The sequence below is a fragment of the Cetorhinus maximus genome, chromosome 15, assembly GCF_964194155.1.
Source record: "Cetorhinus maximus chromosome 15, sCetMax3.hap1.1, whole genome shotgun sequence".
NCBI classification, from domain to species: domain Eukaryota; kingdom Metazoa; phylum Chordata; class Chondrichthyes; order Lamniformes; family Cetorhinidae; genus Cetorhinus; species Cetorhinus maximus.
This window is the reverse complement of record NC_135893.1, coordinates 107,587,819-107,608,999: the sequence shown is the minus strand read 5'-3', so window position 1 is coordinate 107,608,999 and position 21,181 is coordinate 107,587,819. Positions and strand designations below refer to the sequence as shown.

Sequence of the window (21,181 nt, the reverse complement as noted above, 5' to 3'; positions counted from 1 at the left end):
GTAGTCTAAGGCTTTCCTCCTCACTATTTACCACACCACCAATTTTCGTGTCATCTGCAAACTTACTGATCATACCTCCTACATTCATGTCTGGATTGTTAATGTACACTACAAACAGTCAAGGGACCCAGCACCAAACCCTGTGGTGTGCCACTGGACACAGGCTTCCAGTCACAAAAACAACCTTCAACCATCACCCTCTGCCTCCTGCTACTAAGCCAATTTTGGATCCAATTTGCCAAATTGCCTTGGATTCCATGGGCTCTTATCATCTTGACCAGCCTTCTATGCGAGACCTTGACAAAAGCCTTACTGGACTCCATATAAACTACACTATCCTTATCTACACGCCTAGTCATCTCCTCGTAAAATTCAATCAAATTTGTTAGACATGATCTCCCCTGACAGAGCCATGCTGACTATCCTTGATTAATCCTTGTCTCTCCAAGTGGAGATTAATTCTGTCACTCAGAATTTTTTCCAAAAGTTTCCCTACCACTGATGTTAGATTCACTAGATTATAGTTCCCTAGTTTATCCCTACCACCTATCTTGAATAATGTTACCATATTAGCTGTCCTCCAGTCCTTTGGCACCTCTTCTGTGGCCAGAGAGGATTTGAAAATTAATGTCCGGGCCAATGTAATCTCCTCCCTTGCCTCCCACAGCAGCCTGAGATGTATCTCATCTGGGCCTGGGGATTTATCCACTTTTCAGCCTGCTAAAACCACTAATACCTCCTCCCTCTCAATGCTAATTTGATCAAGTATATAGAACCATAGAACCATAGAACCATAGAACACTACAGCACAGAAAACAGGCCATTCGGCCCTTCTAGTCTGTGCCAAAATATTATTCCGCTAGTCCCATTGACCTGCACCTAGTTCATAACCCTCCAGACCTCTCCCATCCATGTATCTATCTAATTTATTCTTAAAACGTAAGTGAGCCCGCATTTACCACATCAGATGGTAGCTCATTCCACACTCTCACCACTCTCTGAGTGAAGAAGTTCCCCCTAATGTTCCCCCTAAACCTTTCTTCTTTCACCCTAAAGCCATGTCCTCTCGTGTTTATTTCTCCTAATCTAAGTGGAAAGAGCCTACTCGCATTTACTCTGTCTATACCCCTCACAATTTTGTAAGCTTCTATCAAATCTCCCCTCATTCTTCTGCGCTCCAAGGAATAAAGTCCTAACCTGTTTAATCTTTCCCTGTAACTCAACTCCTTAAGACCCAGCAACATCCTAGTAAATCTTCTCTGCACTCTCTCAATCTTACTGATATCCTTCCTGTAGTTAGGCGACCAGAACTGCACACAATACTCCAAAGTTGGCCTCACCAATGTCTTATACAACCTCACCATAACATCCCAACTCCTATATCACAGTCCCCCCCTCCCTAATTTCTGTACCTACATCGTCCTTCTCCATAGTGAATACAGATGCAAAGTAATCATTTAAAACCTCACCTACGTTCTTCGGCTCCTCACACAGATTGCTACTTTTGTCCCTAATGGGCCCTACTCTTTCCTTGGTTGTCCTCTTGCCCCTAATATACTTATAAAATGCCTTTGGATTTTCCTTTATTTTACCCGCCAGTGCTTTTTCATGCCCCTTCTTTGCTCTTCTAATTTCCTTTTTAAGTAACCCCCTACACTTTCTATACTCCTCTAGGGCTTCCGCTGTTTTGAGCTCTTGGTATCTACCATAAGCTTCCCTTTTTTCCCTTATTCAATCCTGTATATTCCTCGACATCCAGGGTTCTCTGGACTTGTTGGTCCCACCCTTCACCTTTATGGGAACATGTTGGCCCAGAACTCTCACTATTTCCTTTTTGAATGACTCGCACTGCTATGATGTAGATTTTCCTCTAAGTAGTTGCTCCCAGTCCACTTTGTCCAGATCCTGTCTTATCATATTAAAGTCAGTCTTCCCCCAGTTCAGAACGTTTATTTCTGGTCCATCTTTGACCTTTTCCATAACTGCCTTAAATCTTACTGAGTTATGGTCACTATTGCTGAAATGCTCCCCAAATGACACTTCTACCACTTGCCCAGCTTTGTTCCCTAAAACTAAGTCCAGCACCATCCCCTCTCTTGTAGGACTTTCTACGCACTGGCTTAAAAAGCTCTCCTGCATACATTTTAAGAATTATTCCCCCTCTAAGACTTTCACACTTTGTCTATTCCAGTTAATACTGGGGAAGTTGAAATCTCCTACTATTATTAGTCTTATAGTGATGTCCTGGGGCTGAGATGATTTCCCTCCAACAACCATTGCCGTCTTCCTTTGTGCTAGGTATGACTCCAACCAGTGGAGAGTTTTCCCCCCCTATTCCCATTGACTCCAGTTTTGCTAGGGCTCCTTGATGCCACACTCGGTCAAATGCTGCCTTGATGTAAGGGCACTCACTCTCACCTCGCCTTGGGAATTCAGCTCTGTTGTACATGTTTGGATCAAGGTTGCAAAGAGGCAGGAACTGAGTGATCCTTGTGGATTCCTCAAACTGAGTGTCAGTGAGCAGGTTATTGCTGAGTAAGTGCTGTTTGACAGCACTGTTGATGACACCCTGCACCACTCTGTAGATGATCGGCAGTAGACTGATGGGGCGGTAATTAGCTGGGTTGGATTTGTCCTGCTTTTTGTGGACAAGACATACCTGGGCAATTTTTCACATTGCTGGCTAGATGCCAGTGTTGTAGCTGTAGCTTAGCTAGGGGCACAGTTAGTTCTAGAGCACAAGTCTTTAGTGCTATTGCCGGAATGTTGTGAGGACCCACAGCCTTTGCAGTATCCAGTGCCTTCAGCTGTTTCTTGATATCACCTGGAGTGAACTGAATTGGCTGAAGACTGGCATCTATGATGCTGGGGAGCTCAGACGGAGGCCGAGATGGATCATCCACTCGGAACTTCTGGTTGAAGATACTTCAGCCTTATCTTTTGCAAGAATCATAGCCCCCACATGCATTGCTCAACTGTAGACAAGCTCCTGGTGTTCATCTGTGGGGATCCTTGGGTGTCATCAGCCAGTTTGAAGGTGCCTAACAGCAAGTCCTTTAAGGCTGTTTCCAGCCGACCCCAACTTTTTGGGATGTTGGACTGACCCAATATGACAGCAGCTCACAGGGAAGCAGGTACGGGTCTACATTAACCTTTTTTTTGGTGTACACAAGCTGAACAATGGTTGAACAAGATTATTATTATTGAACAATGTGGTTGACAACTGCTCCTGGTTGATCTGGGGCTCCTGAGATTGCTACATGTGTGCACTCAATGGCACCTGAGCATTACGAGGCACCAGCTGACTCAGTACTGCCATATCCCTAAACTGCTCAATCCCTAAGCTCTGCCAGACTTCAAATGCCTCTTCCCTGAATATCTTTAGACCTCTTTAACTTTCAGATAGAAAAAACATTGGGAAACTAATGGGGAAGAGGGAGACAAACAGATGAAAGGCACGACTGCAAGAAACATTGCTCAAGAAAGAAGAAGCAAAGAAATCCAATACATAGATCCCTATGTTTTGGAGGAAGTGGGGAGGGGATAGGTGAGGCTGAAAACAGCTCAAGCCCAGAAACACAGACATCTTACATATCTTAAGATCTGTCTCCTGTCCAGCAGCCATTAAAATGGATAGGCTGGTGAGGGACCACCAATGGCAGAAGGAGCCCACAAGAAGCCTTGGGGATGGTCAATGCTGAGACCCAACAGCAACAGTAAATTTCATACTGGCTCTTAATTGCACTGTGGGAACTTGATATAATTAACTAAGCAACTCACTTTCCTATGGCAGGCCCCTTGGACACCCCAATACGCAGAGTGGGTTAGATTGCTTTGCAAGTCATTTTAACCACATAATTGATGAGAGAGAGTCGGGAGTCTTGGGGTTGGTTAAATTTGAGGCTATTGAGAGTACAGTGAGATAAGCGTGTGAAAGCTACACACAGAGAAGGGCGAGCAGAGCGGGAAAAAGAGCGACTAACATATTGAGAGCAACACAGCAAGAATTAGAGATTGTGAAACAAAGAGTGAAGTTAATTACTGCCTCTGCTATTCTGATAGGTTGCAAGTGCAAAGTGGCCGGGGAGACAGGAAGTTGAGTGTCAACACTTATCAAAGGTCTGCTTGCTGCCCAAACAGTAAAATCATTTTTTAAAAATTTAGTAAGGTGTAAATTTATGCTTCAGTTGTACAGAGTATTAATGAGACCACATTTGGAGTACTGTTTATAGTATTGGTCACCTTATTTAAGCAAGGATGTAAATGCATTGGAAGCAGCTCAGAGAAGGTTTACCAGACTAATATCTGGAATGGGTGGGTTGTCTTATGAGGAAAGGTTGGACAGACTAGGCTTGTATCCGCTGGAGTTTAGAAGAGTAAGAGGCAACTTGATTGAAACATATAAGATCCTGAGGGGTCTTGACAGGGTGGTTGTGGAGAGGATGTTTCCTCTTGTGGGAGAATCTGGAACTAGGGGTCACTGTTTTAAAAAATAAGAGGTTGCCCATTTAAAACGAAGACGAGGTGAAATTTTTTCACTCAAGAGGGTTGTGAGTCTTTGGAACTCTCTTCCCAAAAAGGTGATGGAAGTAGAGTCTTTGAATATTTTTAAGGCAGAGGTGGATAGATTCTTGGTAAATAAGGGGGTGATAGGTTATCGGGGGTAGGTGGGATGCAGATTTCAGTTTACTATCAGATCAGCCATGATCTTATTAAATGGCAGAGCTAGCTTGAGGGGCTGAATAGCCTACTCCCGCTCCTACTTTGTATGTGAAAAATCGGTGATTGGAGACCTGGAGGGAGGTGCAGGTCTAAGTAAGGGTAGCTCTATAAGGAGCACATTTCCATTTGGGCCTCAAATCGAAACGTTAACTCTGTTTCACTCTCCACAGCTGCTGTCAGACCTGCAGAGCTTTTCCAACATTTTCTGTTTTTATTTCCGTTTGAGCCTCCCTTCGAGTTCTGGTTGGAAATGTCTGGAGCACCACTGAAGCACTCCAAGTGCATTGTGGAAAAATTCCCTAATTTAAATACTTCAGTGGCCACAATAAAGCCTGTGCACCACAATATACATATTAGTGTAGCGGTTGCTTTCTGTTTGTATTGGGATGTGCTAAACACATCTGGAAGGCAGTTATTTTTAGGCCTCTGAACCTGATAAGGGGCCCCCACAGCTCAATTTTTTGCTATGTAAGATTCTAACTTATAAGCTAAGAAAAATATGATGCTGGAATGTGTTAGAAAAATAATCATTTACAAAGCTATCATCACCTAGAAATCTATCATTACCTTTCCAACGTGCTTCATTAATCTTGTTCAGAGTTGCTAAAGTAACCTCATCAATATTGATCACTATTCTTCGGTCTCGTCGTTCAGTTAACTCTTCGGAAACGATTGAGGGGGCCTGTTCTGAGGGGGCCTGTTCTGAGGGGGCCTGTTCTGAGGGGGCCTGTTCTGAGGGGGCCTGTTCCGATGTAGCATGACTTGGTACTTCAGATTCCGGTGGTTGAATATGATGTGTTTCAGTATAATCGTATTCAGGGTATGATTCCTTAAAATAGTGGTAGAAAAACAGGATTACAGCGGTAACAAGCTGATAGAGTTGTTGCAAACGCTGGCAAAGAGTTAAGTTTTCCTCTGGAGGAACGTCTTGCTCAATTCTGACTTCTGTTGATAATCTTTGACCATTTACGTCCTCTTTTGATACACCTTCATCAGTTTCTCCCAGTTCCATTGATATTCTGTCTTCGCCTTGGCTCATCATACTCACTTCCTCTTTTCCTTGTGTTGCCTGTTTTATCCTTTTCACACAGATCCAACTCTGACTGGTCTCCCAGCAGATATCTCCATTGAACCATCCTCATCCATTGCAAGTTTTTTTTGAAAGCTGTTCTCTAATTGTAATTTTTGTTGAAATACTATATCTTCGGTGATAATTTGCAAGCTGGAGTAATGCTAAATGATCTATTGTCATCAATAAAAATGAAAAGAACAATCCAATGTTTTTAAGTCTTGATCTGTCTGATTTGCTTTTAAGAACCATTAAATAAAAGTTATTTATGTTATTTGTCTGATTACTAATGTAGTTATTTTATTGTCAGTGCTTCCTCAAAACTCCTTGCATTCTGAGTAGTGCCAGGTCCGTTAATAAATAATTTTAAAAGTACACATTACAGAGCATGCTAGAGTTCTAGAATCATGTCATGATGGAATATTATCGAGATTTGAAACAGTACCCAAGTTAATGAAGTAATAATGTTTTAAATTATGAAAACATTCTAACATGGAATAGCTTCAGAACACGTGTTTTGTACACTCTAATTACTTTTAAACGAGTTTTCACCTGATAAATGCAGCATCCAGATATCCTAGATAAAAACAGGGAGTCGTTTTTGGACAAAGTATGAAAGTATGTACCACATAGGTTCAGTGCTTTTAAGACATGCCTACTTGAGAGCCTGGATTTAACACACCATTTTCATTCTACTTGCTGATTATCATAATTTAAATTGCCTGGAGGTGCTAAACAGACACCTCTGGGTAAGACATTGGGCTCAGTGGCCCCTGTAGTTTGGACAGTAAGTGATGGATTTTAACAGCCCTTTGGGGACAAGCTGGGAGGATGTAAGGCTGATAAAATAGCACTGAAAGTAGTTGGGGAGGTTCTTGCACCTTCCTACCAACGCCGACCCCCCCGCCCCCCACCCCCCACCACCACCACCCCCACCCCCTGCCATTTTACCACAGTGGGAAATGTAGCAGACTGCCTGGAGACCAATTGAACCACTCAAGTGCCTCCACGGACAGGATCTGGGGTTGGAGGGAAAAGGAGGGGATTGTGCCCTCTCTTTGGGTACTTCATGGCCCACAGAATTCCACCCTCTTCCACCACGGTGGCAATGGCCAACCCCGTGGCAACATGCCACCTGCCCTCAGTGACCGCTGCTAGTGGCGGTGCTATTGAGGCTGAGGTGCTGACCCTTGGAATAAACTGGCAGTTCTTTGGGGTGGGCCATCGTCCTAAAAGGACAGCGGCTTGGTGGCAGCCACTTAATTGACTGCTGGAAAAATGGTCCTGTTACCCACTGAAGCACAGCTGACCCAGCTTGTGACCCCAGCTGTGGGACCCTGCCGCCTCTACTGAATTCCGCACTATGAGTGACGTTAGGGTTCCAAAATATACACGCACGCACACACACACACACTTCTGATGCGAAGCACGCTGCATATCATCTTGGTCTCCTTATTTAAGGAAGAATGTAAATACATTGGAAGCAGTTCAGAGAAGGTTTACTAGATTAATACCAGGAATGGGTGGGTTGTCTTATGAGGAAAGGTTGGACAGGCTAGCCTTGTATCTGCTGGAGTTTAGAAGTGTAAGAGGCAACTTGATTGAAACCTTTAAGACTCTGAGGGATCTTGACAGGGTGGATGTGGAGACGATGTTTCCTTTTGTGGTAGAATCTAGAACTAGAGGTCACTGTTTAAAATTAATGAGGAGAAATTTTTCTCTCAGAGGATTGGGAGTCTTTGGAACTCTCTTTCTCAAAAGGCGGTGGAAGCAAAGACTCATAGATGTTTACAGCACAGAAGGAGGCCATTCGGCCCATCGTATCCGCAACGGTCAACAAAGATCTGACCGCACTAATCCCATTTTCCAGTGCCTGGCCCATAGCCCTGGAGGCTATGGCAACGCAAGTGAATATCTACATACTACTTAAATGTTACGAGAGTTTCTGACTCAACCACCCTTTCAGGCAGTGAGTTCCAGACTCTTATCACCCTCTGGGTTAAAAAATTTCTCATCAACTCCCCTCTTAGCCTTCTACCTCTTACCATAAATCTATGCCCCCTGGTTATTGACCCCTCCACAAATGGAAAGAGTGCCTTGCTACCCACCCTATCAATGCCCATCAATCTTATACACCTCTATCAGGTCCCCTCTCTACCTTCACTGCTCCAAGGAAAACAACCCTAGCCTATCCAATCTTTCCTCATAGCTCAGACCCTCCAGTCCAGGCAGCATCCTGGTATATCTCCTCTGCACCCTCTCCAGTGCAATCACATCCTTCCTATAATGTGGTGACCAGAACTGCACGCAGTACTCCAGCTGTGGCCTAACCAGCGTTTTATACAGTTCCAGCATAACCTCCCTGCTCTTGTACTCCATGCCTCGGCTAATAAAGACAAGTATTCCATCTGCCTTTTTAACTACCTTATCTACCTGCCCTGATACCTTCAGGGATCTGTGGATATGCACATCAAGGTCCCTTTGATCTTCAGTACTTTACAGGGTCCTACCATTCATAGTGTAATCGTTTGCCTTGTTAGCCCTCCCCAAGTGCATTACCTCACACTTTTCTGGGTTGAATTCCATTTGCCACTGCTCTGCCCACCTGACCAGTCCATTGATATCCTCCTGCAGTTTATGGCTATCCTCCTCACTATTTACCATCCTATCAATTTTCGTGTCATCCACGAACTTCTTGATCACACCCCCTACATTTAAGTCCAAATCATTTATGTACACCACAAACAGCAAGGGCCCACATCTTCCAGGTCCATACACAGATTATCTCTACAGTCCATATTTGGCCGTACTCTTTCCCTAGTTGTTCTTTTGCTCTTTATATATTTAAAAAACCCCTTTTGGGTTTTCCTTTATTCTATCCATCAATGCTTTCTCATGAACTTTCTTAGCTTTCCTAATTTCCTTTTTAAGTACCCCCTTCACTTTTTATGCTCCTCTAAGGACTCTGCCGCATTGAGCCCTCAGTACCTGCCATAAGCTTCTCTTTTTTCCTTAATCCTAACCTTTATGTCCCTTGAGGAGGCCGAGATGGATCATCCACTCGGCACTTCTGGCTGAGGATTGTAGCAAATGCTTCTGCCTTACCTTTTGCACTGATGTGCTGGGCTCCTCCATCATTGAGGATGGGGATATTTGTGAAGCCTCCTCCTCCAGTAAGTTGTTTAATTGCCCACCACCATTCACAACTGGATGTGGCAGGGCTGCAGAGCTTAGATCTGATTCGTTAGTTGTGGGATCATTTAGCTCTGTCTATCGTTTGCTGCTTATGCTGTTTGGCACACAAGAAGTCCTGTGTTATAGCTTCACCAGGTTGACACCTCATTTTTAGGTACCTCATTTAGTACGGTGGTAGTGCCACACAACACGATGGAGGGTATCCTTAATGTGAAGGCGGGACTTTGTCTCCACAACGACCCGGCGGTGGTCAGTCCTACTGATACTGTCATGGGCAAATGCATCTGCGGTGGGAAGACTGGTGAGGATGAGGTCAAATATGCTTTTTTCTCTTGTTGGTTCCCTCACCACCTGCCGCAGACCCAGTCTAGCAGCTATGTCCTTTAGGACTCGGCCAGCTCGGTCAGTAGTGGTGCTACTGAGCCAGTCTTGGAGATGGACATTGAAGTCCCCCACCCAGAGTACATTCTGCACCCTTGTCGCTCTCAGTGCTTCCTCCAAGTTGTGTTGCATGCCAAACTACATGGAGGAGCACTGATTCATCAGCTGAGGGAGGGTGGTACATGGTAATCAGCAGGAGGTTTCCTTGCCCATTTTTGACCTGATGCCATGAGACTACATGGGATCCAGAGTTGATGTTGAGGACTCCCAGGGCAACCCCCTCCCGACTGTATACCACTGTGCCACCACCTCTGACATACCTAGGGTTGGTGGTGCCTGGGACATTATCTGTAGTCCAAAACGCGCATTAACTTGCAGTTTATGCGCGAGGGGTAAAAAATTGTGGAACGTAGGAACTGGGGAAGGTCATTCAGCCCATTGAGTCTGCTCTGCCATTCAATATGTTCATGGCCGATCGAACACTTCAATGCCTTTTACCCACACTATCCCCATAACCCTTTAAGTTATTGTTAATCAGAAATCTATCAATCTCTACCTTAAATATACTCAATGACTGAGCTTCCACAGCCTCTGGGGTAGAGAATTCCAAAGATTCACAGTCCTCTGAGTAAAGAAATTTCTCTTCATCTCGGTCCTAAGTGACTTTCCCCTTATTTTGAAATTGTGTCCCCTGGTTCTAGACTCCCCAACCAGGGGAAATATCTTCCCTGCATCTACCCTGTCTATTCCTTTAAGTATTTTGTAGTTTTCAATGAGATTGAAACATAGGAACAGGAGAAGGCCATTCAGCCCCTCGAGCCTGCTCCATCATTCAATACGATCATCACTGATTGAATACTTCAATGCCTTTTACCTACACTATCTCCATAACCCTTTACTCTATTGTTAATCAGAAATCTATCAATTTCTATCTTAAACATTCAATGACTGAGCTTCCACAGCCTCTGGGGTAGAGAATTCCAAAGATTCACAACCCTCTGAGTAAAAGAAATTTTCCTCACCTTGGTCCTAAGTGGCTTGCCCCTTATTTTTAGATTGTGTCCCCTGGTTCTAGACTCCCCAACCAGGGGAAACATCTTCCTTGCATCTATCCTCTCCATTCCTGTAAGTATTTTGTAGGTTTCAATGAGATCACCTCTCATTCTTTGAAACTCTAGAGAATACAGGCCCAGTTTCCCCCAATCTCTCTTCACAGTATAATCCCACCAACCTGGGATTGTGTCTGGTGAACCTTCGCTGCACTCCCTCTATGGTAATAATATCCTTCCTAAGTTAAGAGGACCAAAACTGCACACAGTTCTCCAGGTGCGGTCTAACCAAGCTTCTATACAACTGGAGCAAGACTTCACTCCTCCTGTACTCAAATCCTCTTGTGATAAAGGCTAACATTCCATTAGCCTTCCTACTTGCCTGCTGCACCTGCATGTTAGCTTTCAGCGACTTATGGACAAGGACACTCAGGTCCCTTTGTACATCTGCACTTTCTAACCTCTTACCATTTAGGAAATGCCCTGCACATCTGTTCCTCCTACCAATGTGGATAACCTCACATCTTTCCACATTATATTTCATCTGCCATGTTCTTGTCCACTCACTAAGTCTGTCCAACTCTTCCTGTAGCCACTTTGCACTTTCCTTACAACACACATTCCCGCCTAGCTCTGTGTCATCCTCGAACTTGGAAATGTTACATTTGGTCACCACATCTAAATCATTGATATATATTGTGAACAGCTGGAGTCCAATACTGATCCTTGCGGTACCCCACTAGTCACAGCCTGCCAACGCGAGAATGACCCGTTCATTCCTATTCTGTTTTCTGCCTGTTAGCCAATCCTTAATCCATGCCAATATATTGCCTCTTATCCCATGTGCTTTTATTTTGCTAATCAATATCCTGTGGGGGACTTTCTAAAAATCCAAGTATACTACATCCATCAACTCTCCTCTATCTATTTAGTTAGTAACATCCTCAAAAAACTCCAAGTTCATCAAACATGATTTCCCATTTGCGAATCCATGCTGACTATGCCCAATCAGATCATGATTATCCAACTATCCATTTATCACATCCTTTATAATAGATTCTAGCATTTTCCCTACTACTGCTATAAGGCTAACAGGTCAGTAGTTCTCTGTTTTCTCTCTCCTGCCCTTCTTAAATAGTGGGATGACATTTGCTACCTTCCAAGCTGCAGGAACCATTCCAGAATCTATAGAAGTTTGGAAAATTATCACCAATACAGCCATTATCTCTATAGCAACCTCTTTCAACACTCTGGGATGCAGAATATCAGGTCCCGGGGACTTATCAACTTTCAGTCCCATTAATTTCTCCAATACAACCTTCTTACTTATACTAATTTCCTTCAACTCCCTAGTCCCTTGGATCTCTAAATCTGGGAGATTTCCTGTATTTTCCTCAGGAAAACAGACACAAAGTTATCGTTTGCAGGAGCATTTGGTGGCGTTTTCATGCTTTTGTGTTGTTTGAGTAGCAGAAAAGCTTTAGAGGCCTGATTCCAAGCATGAATTGTCTCAGCTGCAGAAGAATACTTAGTTTTGACAAGCTTTTCGAAGTGTGTGGCACGCCCTTCTGAAGTCACACTGTCGTGGGCAGTAAATTTGTTCTGGGGGGATGATTCTGGAAAGCAGGGCTTACAATTAGATGCAAAGGTATTAAAATGACACTCCTGACATACGGCAGTGGATAATGTGGCCCACCATTGACAGGTGGAGTGGACAATCCAAACTGATTTCATAATGGTGTAAAACTGATTTTTGGCCTTCTCGCCATATTGTACCACCACCCCCCCACCACCCCATGCCTGATGCCAACGGGGCTAGAAAATTCCAGCCAGACCGTTTCCTTTCTGAGAGAGTTTGTTAACTTTGTTCAGTGTCAACACTCCTCACATATATGACTGTCCCAGTTATCCCCTATTTATGTGTCCAAATACCCATCACCTGTTTCTCTTAATGTAATTGCGATTAACAAACCTTAACAATATAATTGATAAGACATTGACAGATTCCCTGTTCTTTAAATTAAAACTTTTGAAAACTTTTTGAACAATCTTTCAAACCAATCGAAAAGAAACAAAATCGTTTATTTTTTCATCTTTTATGTCTCACATTATAGTAAAGCCAACTATTAATAGATCCCGTATTCCCCCTGCTTTAAAAAGCCTTGCTTTTTCTTTCTTACCATACATAAATAATTACAGAGCAATCAAAGAACATATTGATCTTTCATACTCTCATTCTAACACAAGGCATCCCTCAATAATTACCTGGAGCAAACTCTTCCCTTCATAAAACAGTCTGACAATTGGTGACTTGCAACCACTCATTTTATTTTGAAAATCTCTCTTCTGTCCAATATTCCCTTTATACTAGCAAGATCAATCCTCCACCTTTTTCAGTGACATATGTTGATGAATGAGATTTGTCCCAAAGAGAATGGTTACCTATACAGCACTCTATGGGCAAACTTTTCTCATGTTGTCCTTTGTATAGGATTTCCTTCAGGATATTAACTAAGTATGCTCCCATTTCTATTGCATCAACTAATGTCAGTGTTTCAGCAGCTGAGGTGTTTTTAACTACCCTTTTTACATTCTTCACGTCCCAGGACAATGAGTAACAATTATTATATTTTCCCACCAAACACTGCTGTGCTAGGGGGTGGCAGTGGCATAGTGTTATTGTCACTGGACTAGCATTCCAGAGATCCAGATAATACTCTAGGACCAGGTTCAAATCCCACTATGGCAGATGGTGAAATTTGAATTTAATAACAATCTGGAATTAAGTCTGGTGATCACCATGAAACCATTGAAACTGAAGAAGAACACAGCCCCCAGGTTCAGTGACACGTTTTTCAAGCAACTTTTGGATGCCGTGGAGGCTGCCGGGATGTCCTCTAACCCACTCAGGCCACAGGATAGGCAGCAACAGCACTAACCTGGCTTGGGAGGTGGTGGTCAGTGCCAATGTCTTTCAAAAGAGGACAGCCACCCAGTGCCACAAGAGAATGAACGATATACTCCGTCCTGCCAGGGTAAGTCACTCTTCTCATCACTCTCAACTCACACACTCACAAACCCATCACACATCCACAGGGCCCTCACTCACTGCCAGTTCGAGGGACATCACCATTCACTCTCTCACACACACCTTCATTGTCCTCATCCCATCCATGGGACCACTTACCACCCATACATGTCAGGCATACACATCATCTGGCCTGGCAGGTGTCCTGCTTACACTCTCTCCATCTGTATTCAAGCAGGACAAGCTGGCACACAACAAAAGGTATAGGTCACAGACTGGTGGCGGTATGCCCAAAGTCAAGATCCTCATGGACTTTGAAAACAGAGCCATCCAGCTGGCTGGCGAGGATCTGGACCGGTCCTGTGCTGACGGTGAGGTTGGTGCTGCTCTACCAAGTGAGGACCCAGCAGTGCAACACCCATCAGACCATGCTGTGATAGTGCAGGCCACTGCCATGCACTAATTATCTCCCCTTGTTTTCACAGGCACAACTGCCAAACAGTCAACGGAGTCCACAACTTAAGGTCTCCAGTGTTGCCCCAAAGACACCTCGGAAGAGGAATCTGAAGGTAGCCTCCTCGAAGTCCTGTCACAACGCTCACACACATCCTCCACCAGTGCAGAGAAATACATCTCAGTAGGACCTAGCTTTAGAATAGCCTTGGGGCCACAATCTGGTGAACACATCACACTGTTTGATCCACAGCAGGTGGAGGCAGGGACTTCCCAGGTTTCCGGCACTCAGAGGCCTGCTGGAGGCCAGAAATCTGCTGAGTCTGAGTCAGATGACAAGTCTCTGGACTCAGTCATGTCACAGTTCCTGCAGCTGCAAAGACAAGCTCGGGAACATCAGGAAGGGATGTCCGCTGCACTCCTCCATTGTGCCTTGCAATATGAGGAGTCCGTCCGCCTCCAGACAGAGATGGTAGCTGCGGCATGCCAATGCACCGAGGTCAATGCCAGTAGGATGGCGGCCACCATGGAGACCTTGGTCCAGGATGTCGCTCCTGCACTGCTGCACAGGCTGAACTCCATCGCTGAGGTCATAGTTGGCCTCCAACAGTGTGTACGCGAGAGGGGTGCAGGGCAGTCCGATCTCACTCCAGCTACCCTTTCTCCTTGAGGAGTCAGCCTGGGGCCCTCAGGCACCCATAGGGAGGAGAATCAGCAGGTGCACACCCCAGGGTCTTCCACCCAGGTGACTCTGAGAGTGTCGGGCCCATCCGAATTCCCTCTTCCTGTGACCTCAGCAGCTCCAGTTCCACAGGCCGAGGAGGGTGCCACAGCCACACAGCAAGACCCCAAAAGCAGGCCAGGAACCTCCTAATCTCGGGCCTCCAGAGAATGCCTGCCAAAGTCATCACAGACAGGGTGTTGCAGTTAACAGGCTGCCTCCACCTCCGCTGTGGATGTTTGAGGAGCACCAAGATGTAGTGGCAGGGTTAGGAAAGTTAAGAGGAATTAGTTGCACAGCCTGGGCACAGGTGTTAATCACTTGTACATAATGTTCACTATTGTCAATAAATTCCCAAGAATGTCTCCATGCCTAAGGCTCCTTGTTCTGATGAGCAGTGGTGGACAACTAAACAACTCACTGGATGAGGAGGCTCCACAGATATCCCCATCCTCAATGATGGAGGAGCCCAGCACATCAGTGCAAAAGATAAGGCTGAAGCATTTGCTACAATCTTCAGCCAGAAGTGCCGAGTGGATGATCCATTTCGGCCTCCTGCTGAGTTCCACAGCATCACAGATGTTAATCTTCAGCCAATTCGATTCACTCCACGTGATATCAAGAAACGGCTGAAGGCACTGGATACTGCAAAGGTTACGGGCTCTGACAATATTCCAGCAATAGTACTGAAGACTTGTGCTCCAGAACTTGCTGTGCCCCTAGCTAAGCTGTTGCAGTACAGCTACAACACTGGCATCTACCCGGCAATGTGGAAAATTGCTCAGGTATGTCCTGTACACAAAAAGCAGGACCATTCCAACCCAGCCAATTACCGCCCCATCAGTCTATTCTTGATCATCAATAAAGTAATGGAAGGGGTCATCAACAGTGCTATCAAACAACACTTGCTTAGCAATAACCTGCTCACTGATGCCCAGTTTGGATTCTGCCAGGTCCACTAAGCTCCTGACCTCATTACAGCCTTGGTTCAAACATGGACAAAAGAGCTGAACTCCCGAGGTGAGGTAAGAGTGACTGCCCTTGACATCAAGGCTGTATTTGATCGAGTGTGGTATCAAGGAGCCCTAGCAAAACTGGAGTCAATGGGAATCAGGGGGAAAACTCTTCACTGGTTGGAGTCATACCTAACACAAAGGAAGATGGTTGCGGTTGATGGAGGTCAGCCATCTCAGTTCCAGGACATCACTGCAGGAGTTCCTCAGGGTAGTGTCCTCAGCCCAACCACCTTCAGCTGCCTCATCAATGACCTTCCTTCCATCATAAGGTCAGAAGTGGGGATGTTCGCTGATGATTGCACAATGTTCAGCACCATTCGCGACTCCTCAGATACTGAAGCAGTCCCTGTCCAAATGCAGGAAGACCTGGACAATGTCCAGGCTTGAGCTGACAAGTGGCAATTAACATTCACGCCAAACAAGTGCCAGTCAATGAACATCTCCCACAAAGGAGAATCCAACCATCGCCCCTTGATGTTCAAAGGCATTTAATCACTGAATCCCCCACTATCAACATCCCGGGGGTTACCATTGACCAGAAACTGAACTGGACTAGCCATATAAATACTGTGGCTACAAGACCAGGTCAGAGGCTAGGAATTGTGCAATGAGTAACTCACCTCCTGACTCCCTAAAGCCTGTCCACCATCTACAAGGCACAAGTCAGGAGTGTGATGGAATACTCCCCACTTGCCTGGATGAGTCCAGCTCCCATAACACTCAAGAAGCTTTACACTGTCCAGGACAAAGAAGCCTGCTTGATTGGTACCGCATCCATAAACGTTCACTCCCTCCACCCTGATGCACAGTAGCAGCAGTGTGTACCATCTACAAAGTGCACTGCAGGAATTCACCAAAGCTGCTTAGACAGCACCTTCGAAGCCCATGTCCATTACCATCTAGAAGGACAAGGGCAGCAGATAGATGGGAAGTTCCCCTCCAAGCCACTCACCATCCTGACTTGGAAATATATCACCGTTCCTTCACTGTCGCTGGGTCAAAATCCTGGAACTCCCTCCCTAACAGCACTGTGGGTGTACCTACACCACATGGACTGCAGCGGCTCAAGAAAAAACTCATCACCACCTTCTCAAGGGCAACTAGGGACCGGGAATAAACGCTGTAATGTTGGCCCAGCCAGCGAAGCCCACATCTTGTGAATGAATAAAAAAAAATTCCAGATCTTAACCATTGAGTAGATAATTTTTTTTCTTATGTTGCCTTTGGTTCTTTTGCCAATCACTTGAGATCTGTTTCCTCTGGTTCTCAACCCCTCCACCAATGGGACATCGCTGCAGGAGTTCTTCAGGGTAGTGACCCAACATCTTTAGCCATTTCAAGAGAGTTTGCCCTTTTTTACGGGTATTTTTATCATGGACTTATATTCAACCTATAAAATTATTAATGATTTACACTAATTGTATGTACCTGGATCTTCACTTGATGTTTCTGCATTTCTGTGAATGCCAGGAACGGTTGAAGCATCTTGGTGACCATAACCATCTTTCACAGATGAGGCAGGGCTGTAAGACTCATCAGCCCAGGGCTCAAATCCAGCATTATCTGTCCATTAAGAATAACAAACATAATGATTGTAAATGTATTTCATACAATGTGATGTAACAATTAAAGTGATTGAAGAGTTGGGGAAGTGTCAGTTGAGCACAGGAACAAGGACAAAAGCATCCATTGATGCCTTTACACTGCAGGTCATTTAGTTTGCATTCCTGGAAACTAACATTCAGGATCTGCTATTCAGCGTTTATAATGCTAAAATGCTCTCTTAACCCAGTGGCAAAGTCATGAAACTACAGGAAAATCATCTTACATTCTGTTGACAAAATAAGGAATCTGACTTTGACGGTCTAAACACAGGGGGGAGGATTTTCTCCTCGTTGGGTGGTCAGGCCTGGGAGCGGCCGCGCAGTGGACTGCCGCCCACAGTCTGGTCTCGACTGCACGCTGAAACGCTCACCGCTGCCTGGGTGGGGCGGAGGGGAGGGCGTGTGGAGGGCGAATGCGTAAGTCAGTGAATGTGCGCGGGTGGGCTCAGTGAAAGCTCCCTGAAGGCACAGAGCTGCCTCAGGGAGCTGAAGATTTTTAACATGAAAAATAAAGAACAGAGAAATAAGGAAAACATGTCCCCTCATGTGGCTCTGTCACATGAGCAGGGCCATGTTAAAAGTGAGTCTTAAAAGTTTTTTTTCAGTCACTGGTTGAAACCTCATCCCGCCCGCGGATGAGGTTTCACAAAAAATGCTAAGGACGCCTGGCCTATTCACCCGCCCACCAACCAAATGGTTAGATGGGCAGTGAATAGTTTGATTTAACTAATTGATTAAGGGCATTAATAGACCTAATTGTTGGCGGTTAATGCGCTGCTGCTTCTCGTGCGCGCCTGCTGAGTGAAATATTGCGAGAGTGCTCGATGACATCGGGACGCACGCTCGACCTCATCGCGCACTATTTTACTCCCGTTTAGGTCACAGGCTCTGTTGTTCTGAAATTCCAATCAAATAGACACCACTATCGAAGCAGGTTATAGGAATCACTCAGTGTACGCTGTTTATTTCATTTAATTAAAGATTCAGGCAAGTTTGTTTCATTTACTCAATTAACTGATGTTCCCTGTAACCAAAACAGCTGGTAATTCATTTGTGAAGATCTTATAAACCATTTGTTGAGGTACAATTCAAATCAATTTGCAAGAGTAGGAGAAAGGGCCATAAGTTTATACTAATAACAGACAAATTTAGGATTTATACAAGCACTTTAAGCCTTTAATGTCCTATGAAGAATCTGTAAAGTGTAGTCACTGTTTTCATGGAGAGAGACATGGCAGATTATTTACAGACAGTGAAGCCCCACAAACAGCAATGAGATAGACAGCCTGATAATTAGTTTTTAGTGATGTTGGGGTTGATGGCAAAATTCATCACCATCTCCAATGCGTCAGCTCAGCCTTTGGTTGACTGACAAAAGGAATATTTGAGGACCAGGGTCTCAAACTCGACACTAAGGTCATGGTTTATCAGGCAGCAGTGATTTCCCCACTCCTGGAGACTTGGACAGCCTACAGCAGGCACCTGAAAACACTGGAGAAGTACCACCAGCGGTGCCTTTGCAAGATTCTCCAAATCCGGTGGCAAGAAAGACGGTCCAACAGCAGCATCCTCTTCCAAGCCAACATGCCCAGCACCGAAGCACTAATCACTCAAAACCAACTCCACTTGGCAGGACATGTTGTTTATATGCTTGACACTAAGCCCCGGAAGCAACTAATCTCTTTCGAACTCAGTCATGGCAGAAGTCTCAAAGGAGGACAACGGAAATGCTTTAGAGATGTCCTCAAAGCATGCCCAAAAAGGTCAAACATCTCTGCCGACTCAAGGGAGACCCTGGCTTTTACAGGCCAAAATGGAGAAGGTTCATTCAGGAAGGCACCGAACCTATTTAGAGGCTTCACTGGAACATGCAGAGGTGAAGTCGAGGCATCAGGGAGAGCGCACAAACCTCCCAGCAACTCGACCCTCCAAGCACTTTGTGCCCTGCATGTGGCAGAGTCTGCAGATTGTGCATTAGACCGATCAGCCATCTCAGAACTCATCAGAATGGAAGAAAGTCATCCTCAATCCCGAAGGACTGCCTCAGAAGAAGAAGAAGGTTGATGGATATATATTGGCCATAAAACTGGGAGAATTCCCTGCTGTTCTTTCAACAATGCCAGAGGATCTTTTACGTCCACCTCAAAGGGCAGGCAGGGCCTCATTTTAACAGGGCCTCATTGAAAAGACATCAACTCCAACCATGCAGCACTGAATGTGAGCTTGGGTAATGTATTGAAGTTTTGGAGTGGAGGTGGGATGCATGACTTACTAACTCAGAGATGAGAGTGCAATCAATGACGTCTTCAAGAATCGAAGTGAAATTAGTTAAGAACCAATTATATACTGAAAGGGATAGACTTTAGTGTTATTCTGGATGCATGAACCAAGATGAACTAAATGTCATTCATCATCTGTAATTACCTGACCTTATGTTAATATTTCACAGAGAGCTGACTCCTCTTTTGTATTTTGTTCCATAACTGGCTACTGTTTTTAATTACATATATAGTATTGTTTAACTGCAATGTTCAGTGTTAATCATTGTTAATGTCACAGAAAATTATCTTACTTATTGTTTGGCGGTATCTGAGAAAGAGAAAATGTGGGAATAATCAGGAGAAAACCCTCTGAAAACTGCCTTTGATCTTTTACACTCATCTGAAGGAGCATAAAGTGCCTTGGTTTAACATCTTATCTGAAATTCAGCCTCTCCTACAGAATTGCAGTTATAAGTACTGCACCACTGAGTCAAGGCACACTTTATAAAAGACTAATACAGCTTTAAATGGAAAAGTAGATAAACATATGAAACAGAGGAAGAGATAGAACTATGAGAAGACAGCACGGTATTAGATTTGTTTTAGGTTGCTTTTGTAAAGACATGGTGCAGACATGATTGGTAAAGCTGTCTCTTTCTCTGCTGCACACTTGCATGGCTCTGTGGTTGAGTTTGCCATTCAGTTTTTTTTATTAAAGGGGAGCATTCATATTCATTGTAAAAATCAAAGTCTGCGTTTGCAGTGAGTAATTGAATCAGAATTTTTTGTATTTATAATTAGATCACAATATTAACAAAAATAGTTGATTGGCTTATTTGTTCATAAAAGATAAAGCTGAGGGGTGACTTAACAGAGGGCTTTAAAGTTATAAATGGTTGGTAGACACAAAGACTGTGTCTCCACTTCTGAAGAAGAGCAAAACTAGAGGCCATGAATATATGATAATCATTAAGAAATCAAATAGGAATTTCAGAAGAAACCTCTTTACTTAGAGTGGTGACATTATGGAATTTGCTACCACAGGGAATAGTTTTTTTAAAAATGGGATGTAGGTGTCGCAGGCAAGGCTGGCATTTGTTGCCCATCCCTAATTGCCCTTGAGAAAGTGGTGAAGAGCCGCCTTCTTGAGCCACTGTGGTCCATCTGGTTTGACTTTTCTGTAGTAGATTGGTACAGCTGAATGGTTTGCTAAGACATTGCAGAGGGCAATTAAGAGTCAACCACATTGCTGTGGGTCTGGAACCACATGTAGGCCAGACCAGGTAAGGACGGCAGATTTCCTTCCCTAAAGGACATTAGTGAGCCAGATGGGTTTATTTTATGTAGTTTCATAGTCACCATTACTGATATTCACTTTATTTCATATTTATTAATTAATTGAATTTATTAATTTATTCAATTTAAATTTCACCAGCTGCCGTGGTGGAATTTGTACCCAATCCCCAGAGCATTAGCCTGGTTCTCTGGATTACTAGTCTAACGACATTACCACTACGCCACCAGTCAGAAAATAGCATGGATGCATTTAAAGGAAAGCTGGTAAGCACATAAGAAAGAAGGAAACGTGGGATTATGCCGATAGAGCTAGATGAGAAAGGATGAGACCAGCATGGACCAAATGGCCTGTTTCTGTGTTGTTTATTTTATGTAATTATTGGAAG

At 44.4% G+C, this 21,181-nt stretch overlaps 1 protein-coding gene across 1 annotated transcript in view; it reads right to left on the bottom strand.

The window, feature by feature from the left end:
* LOC144691099 (transmembrane channel-like protein 5) overlaps nt 1-21,181 on the bottom strand; it is a 264,020-nt gene that overhangs the window by 138,746 nt on the left and 104,093 nt on the right. Inside the window, exon 4 of the mRNA XM_078559169.1 lies at nt 17,063-17,197. Coding sequence (XP_078415295.1) covers nt 17,063-17,197 — 135 coding nt within the window. The remainder of the gene's footprint in view (nt 1-17,062; nt 17,198-21,181) is intronic.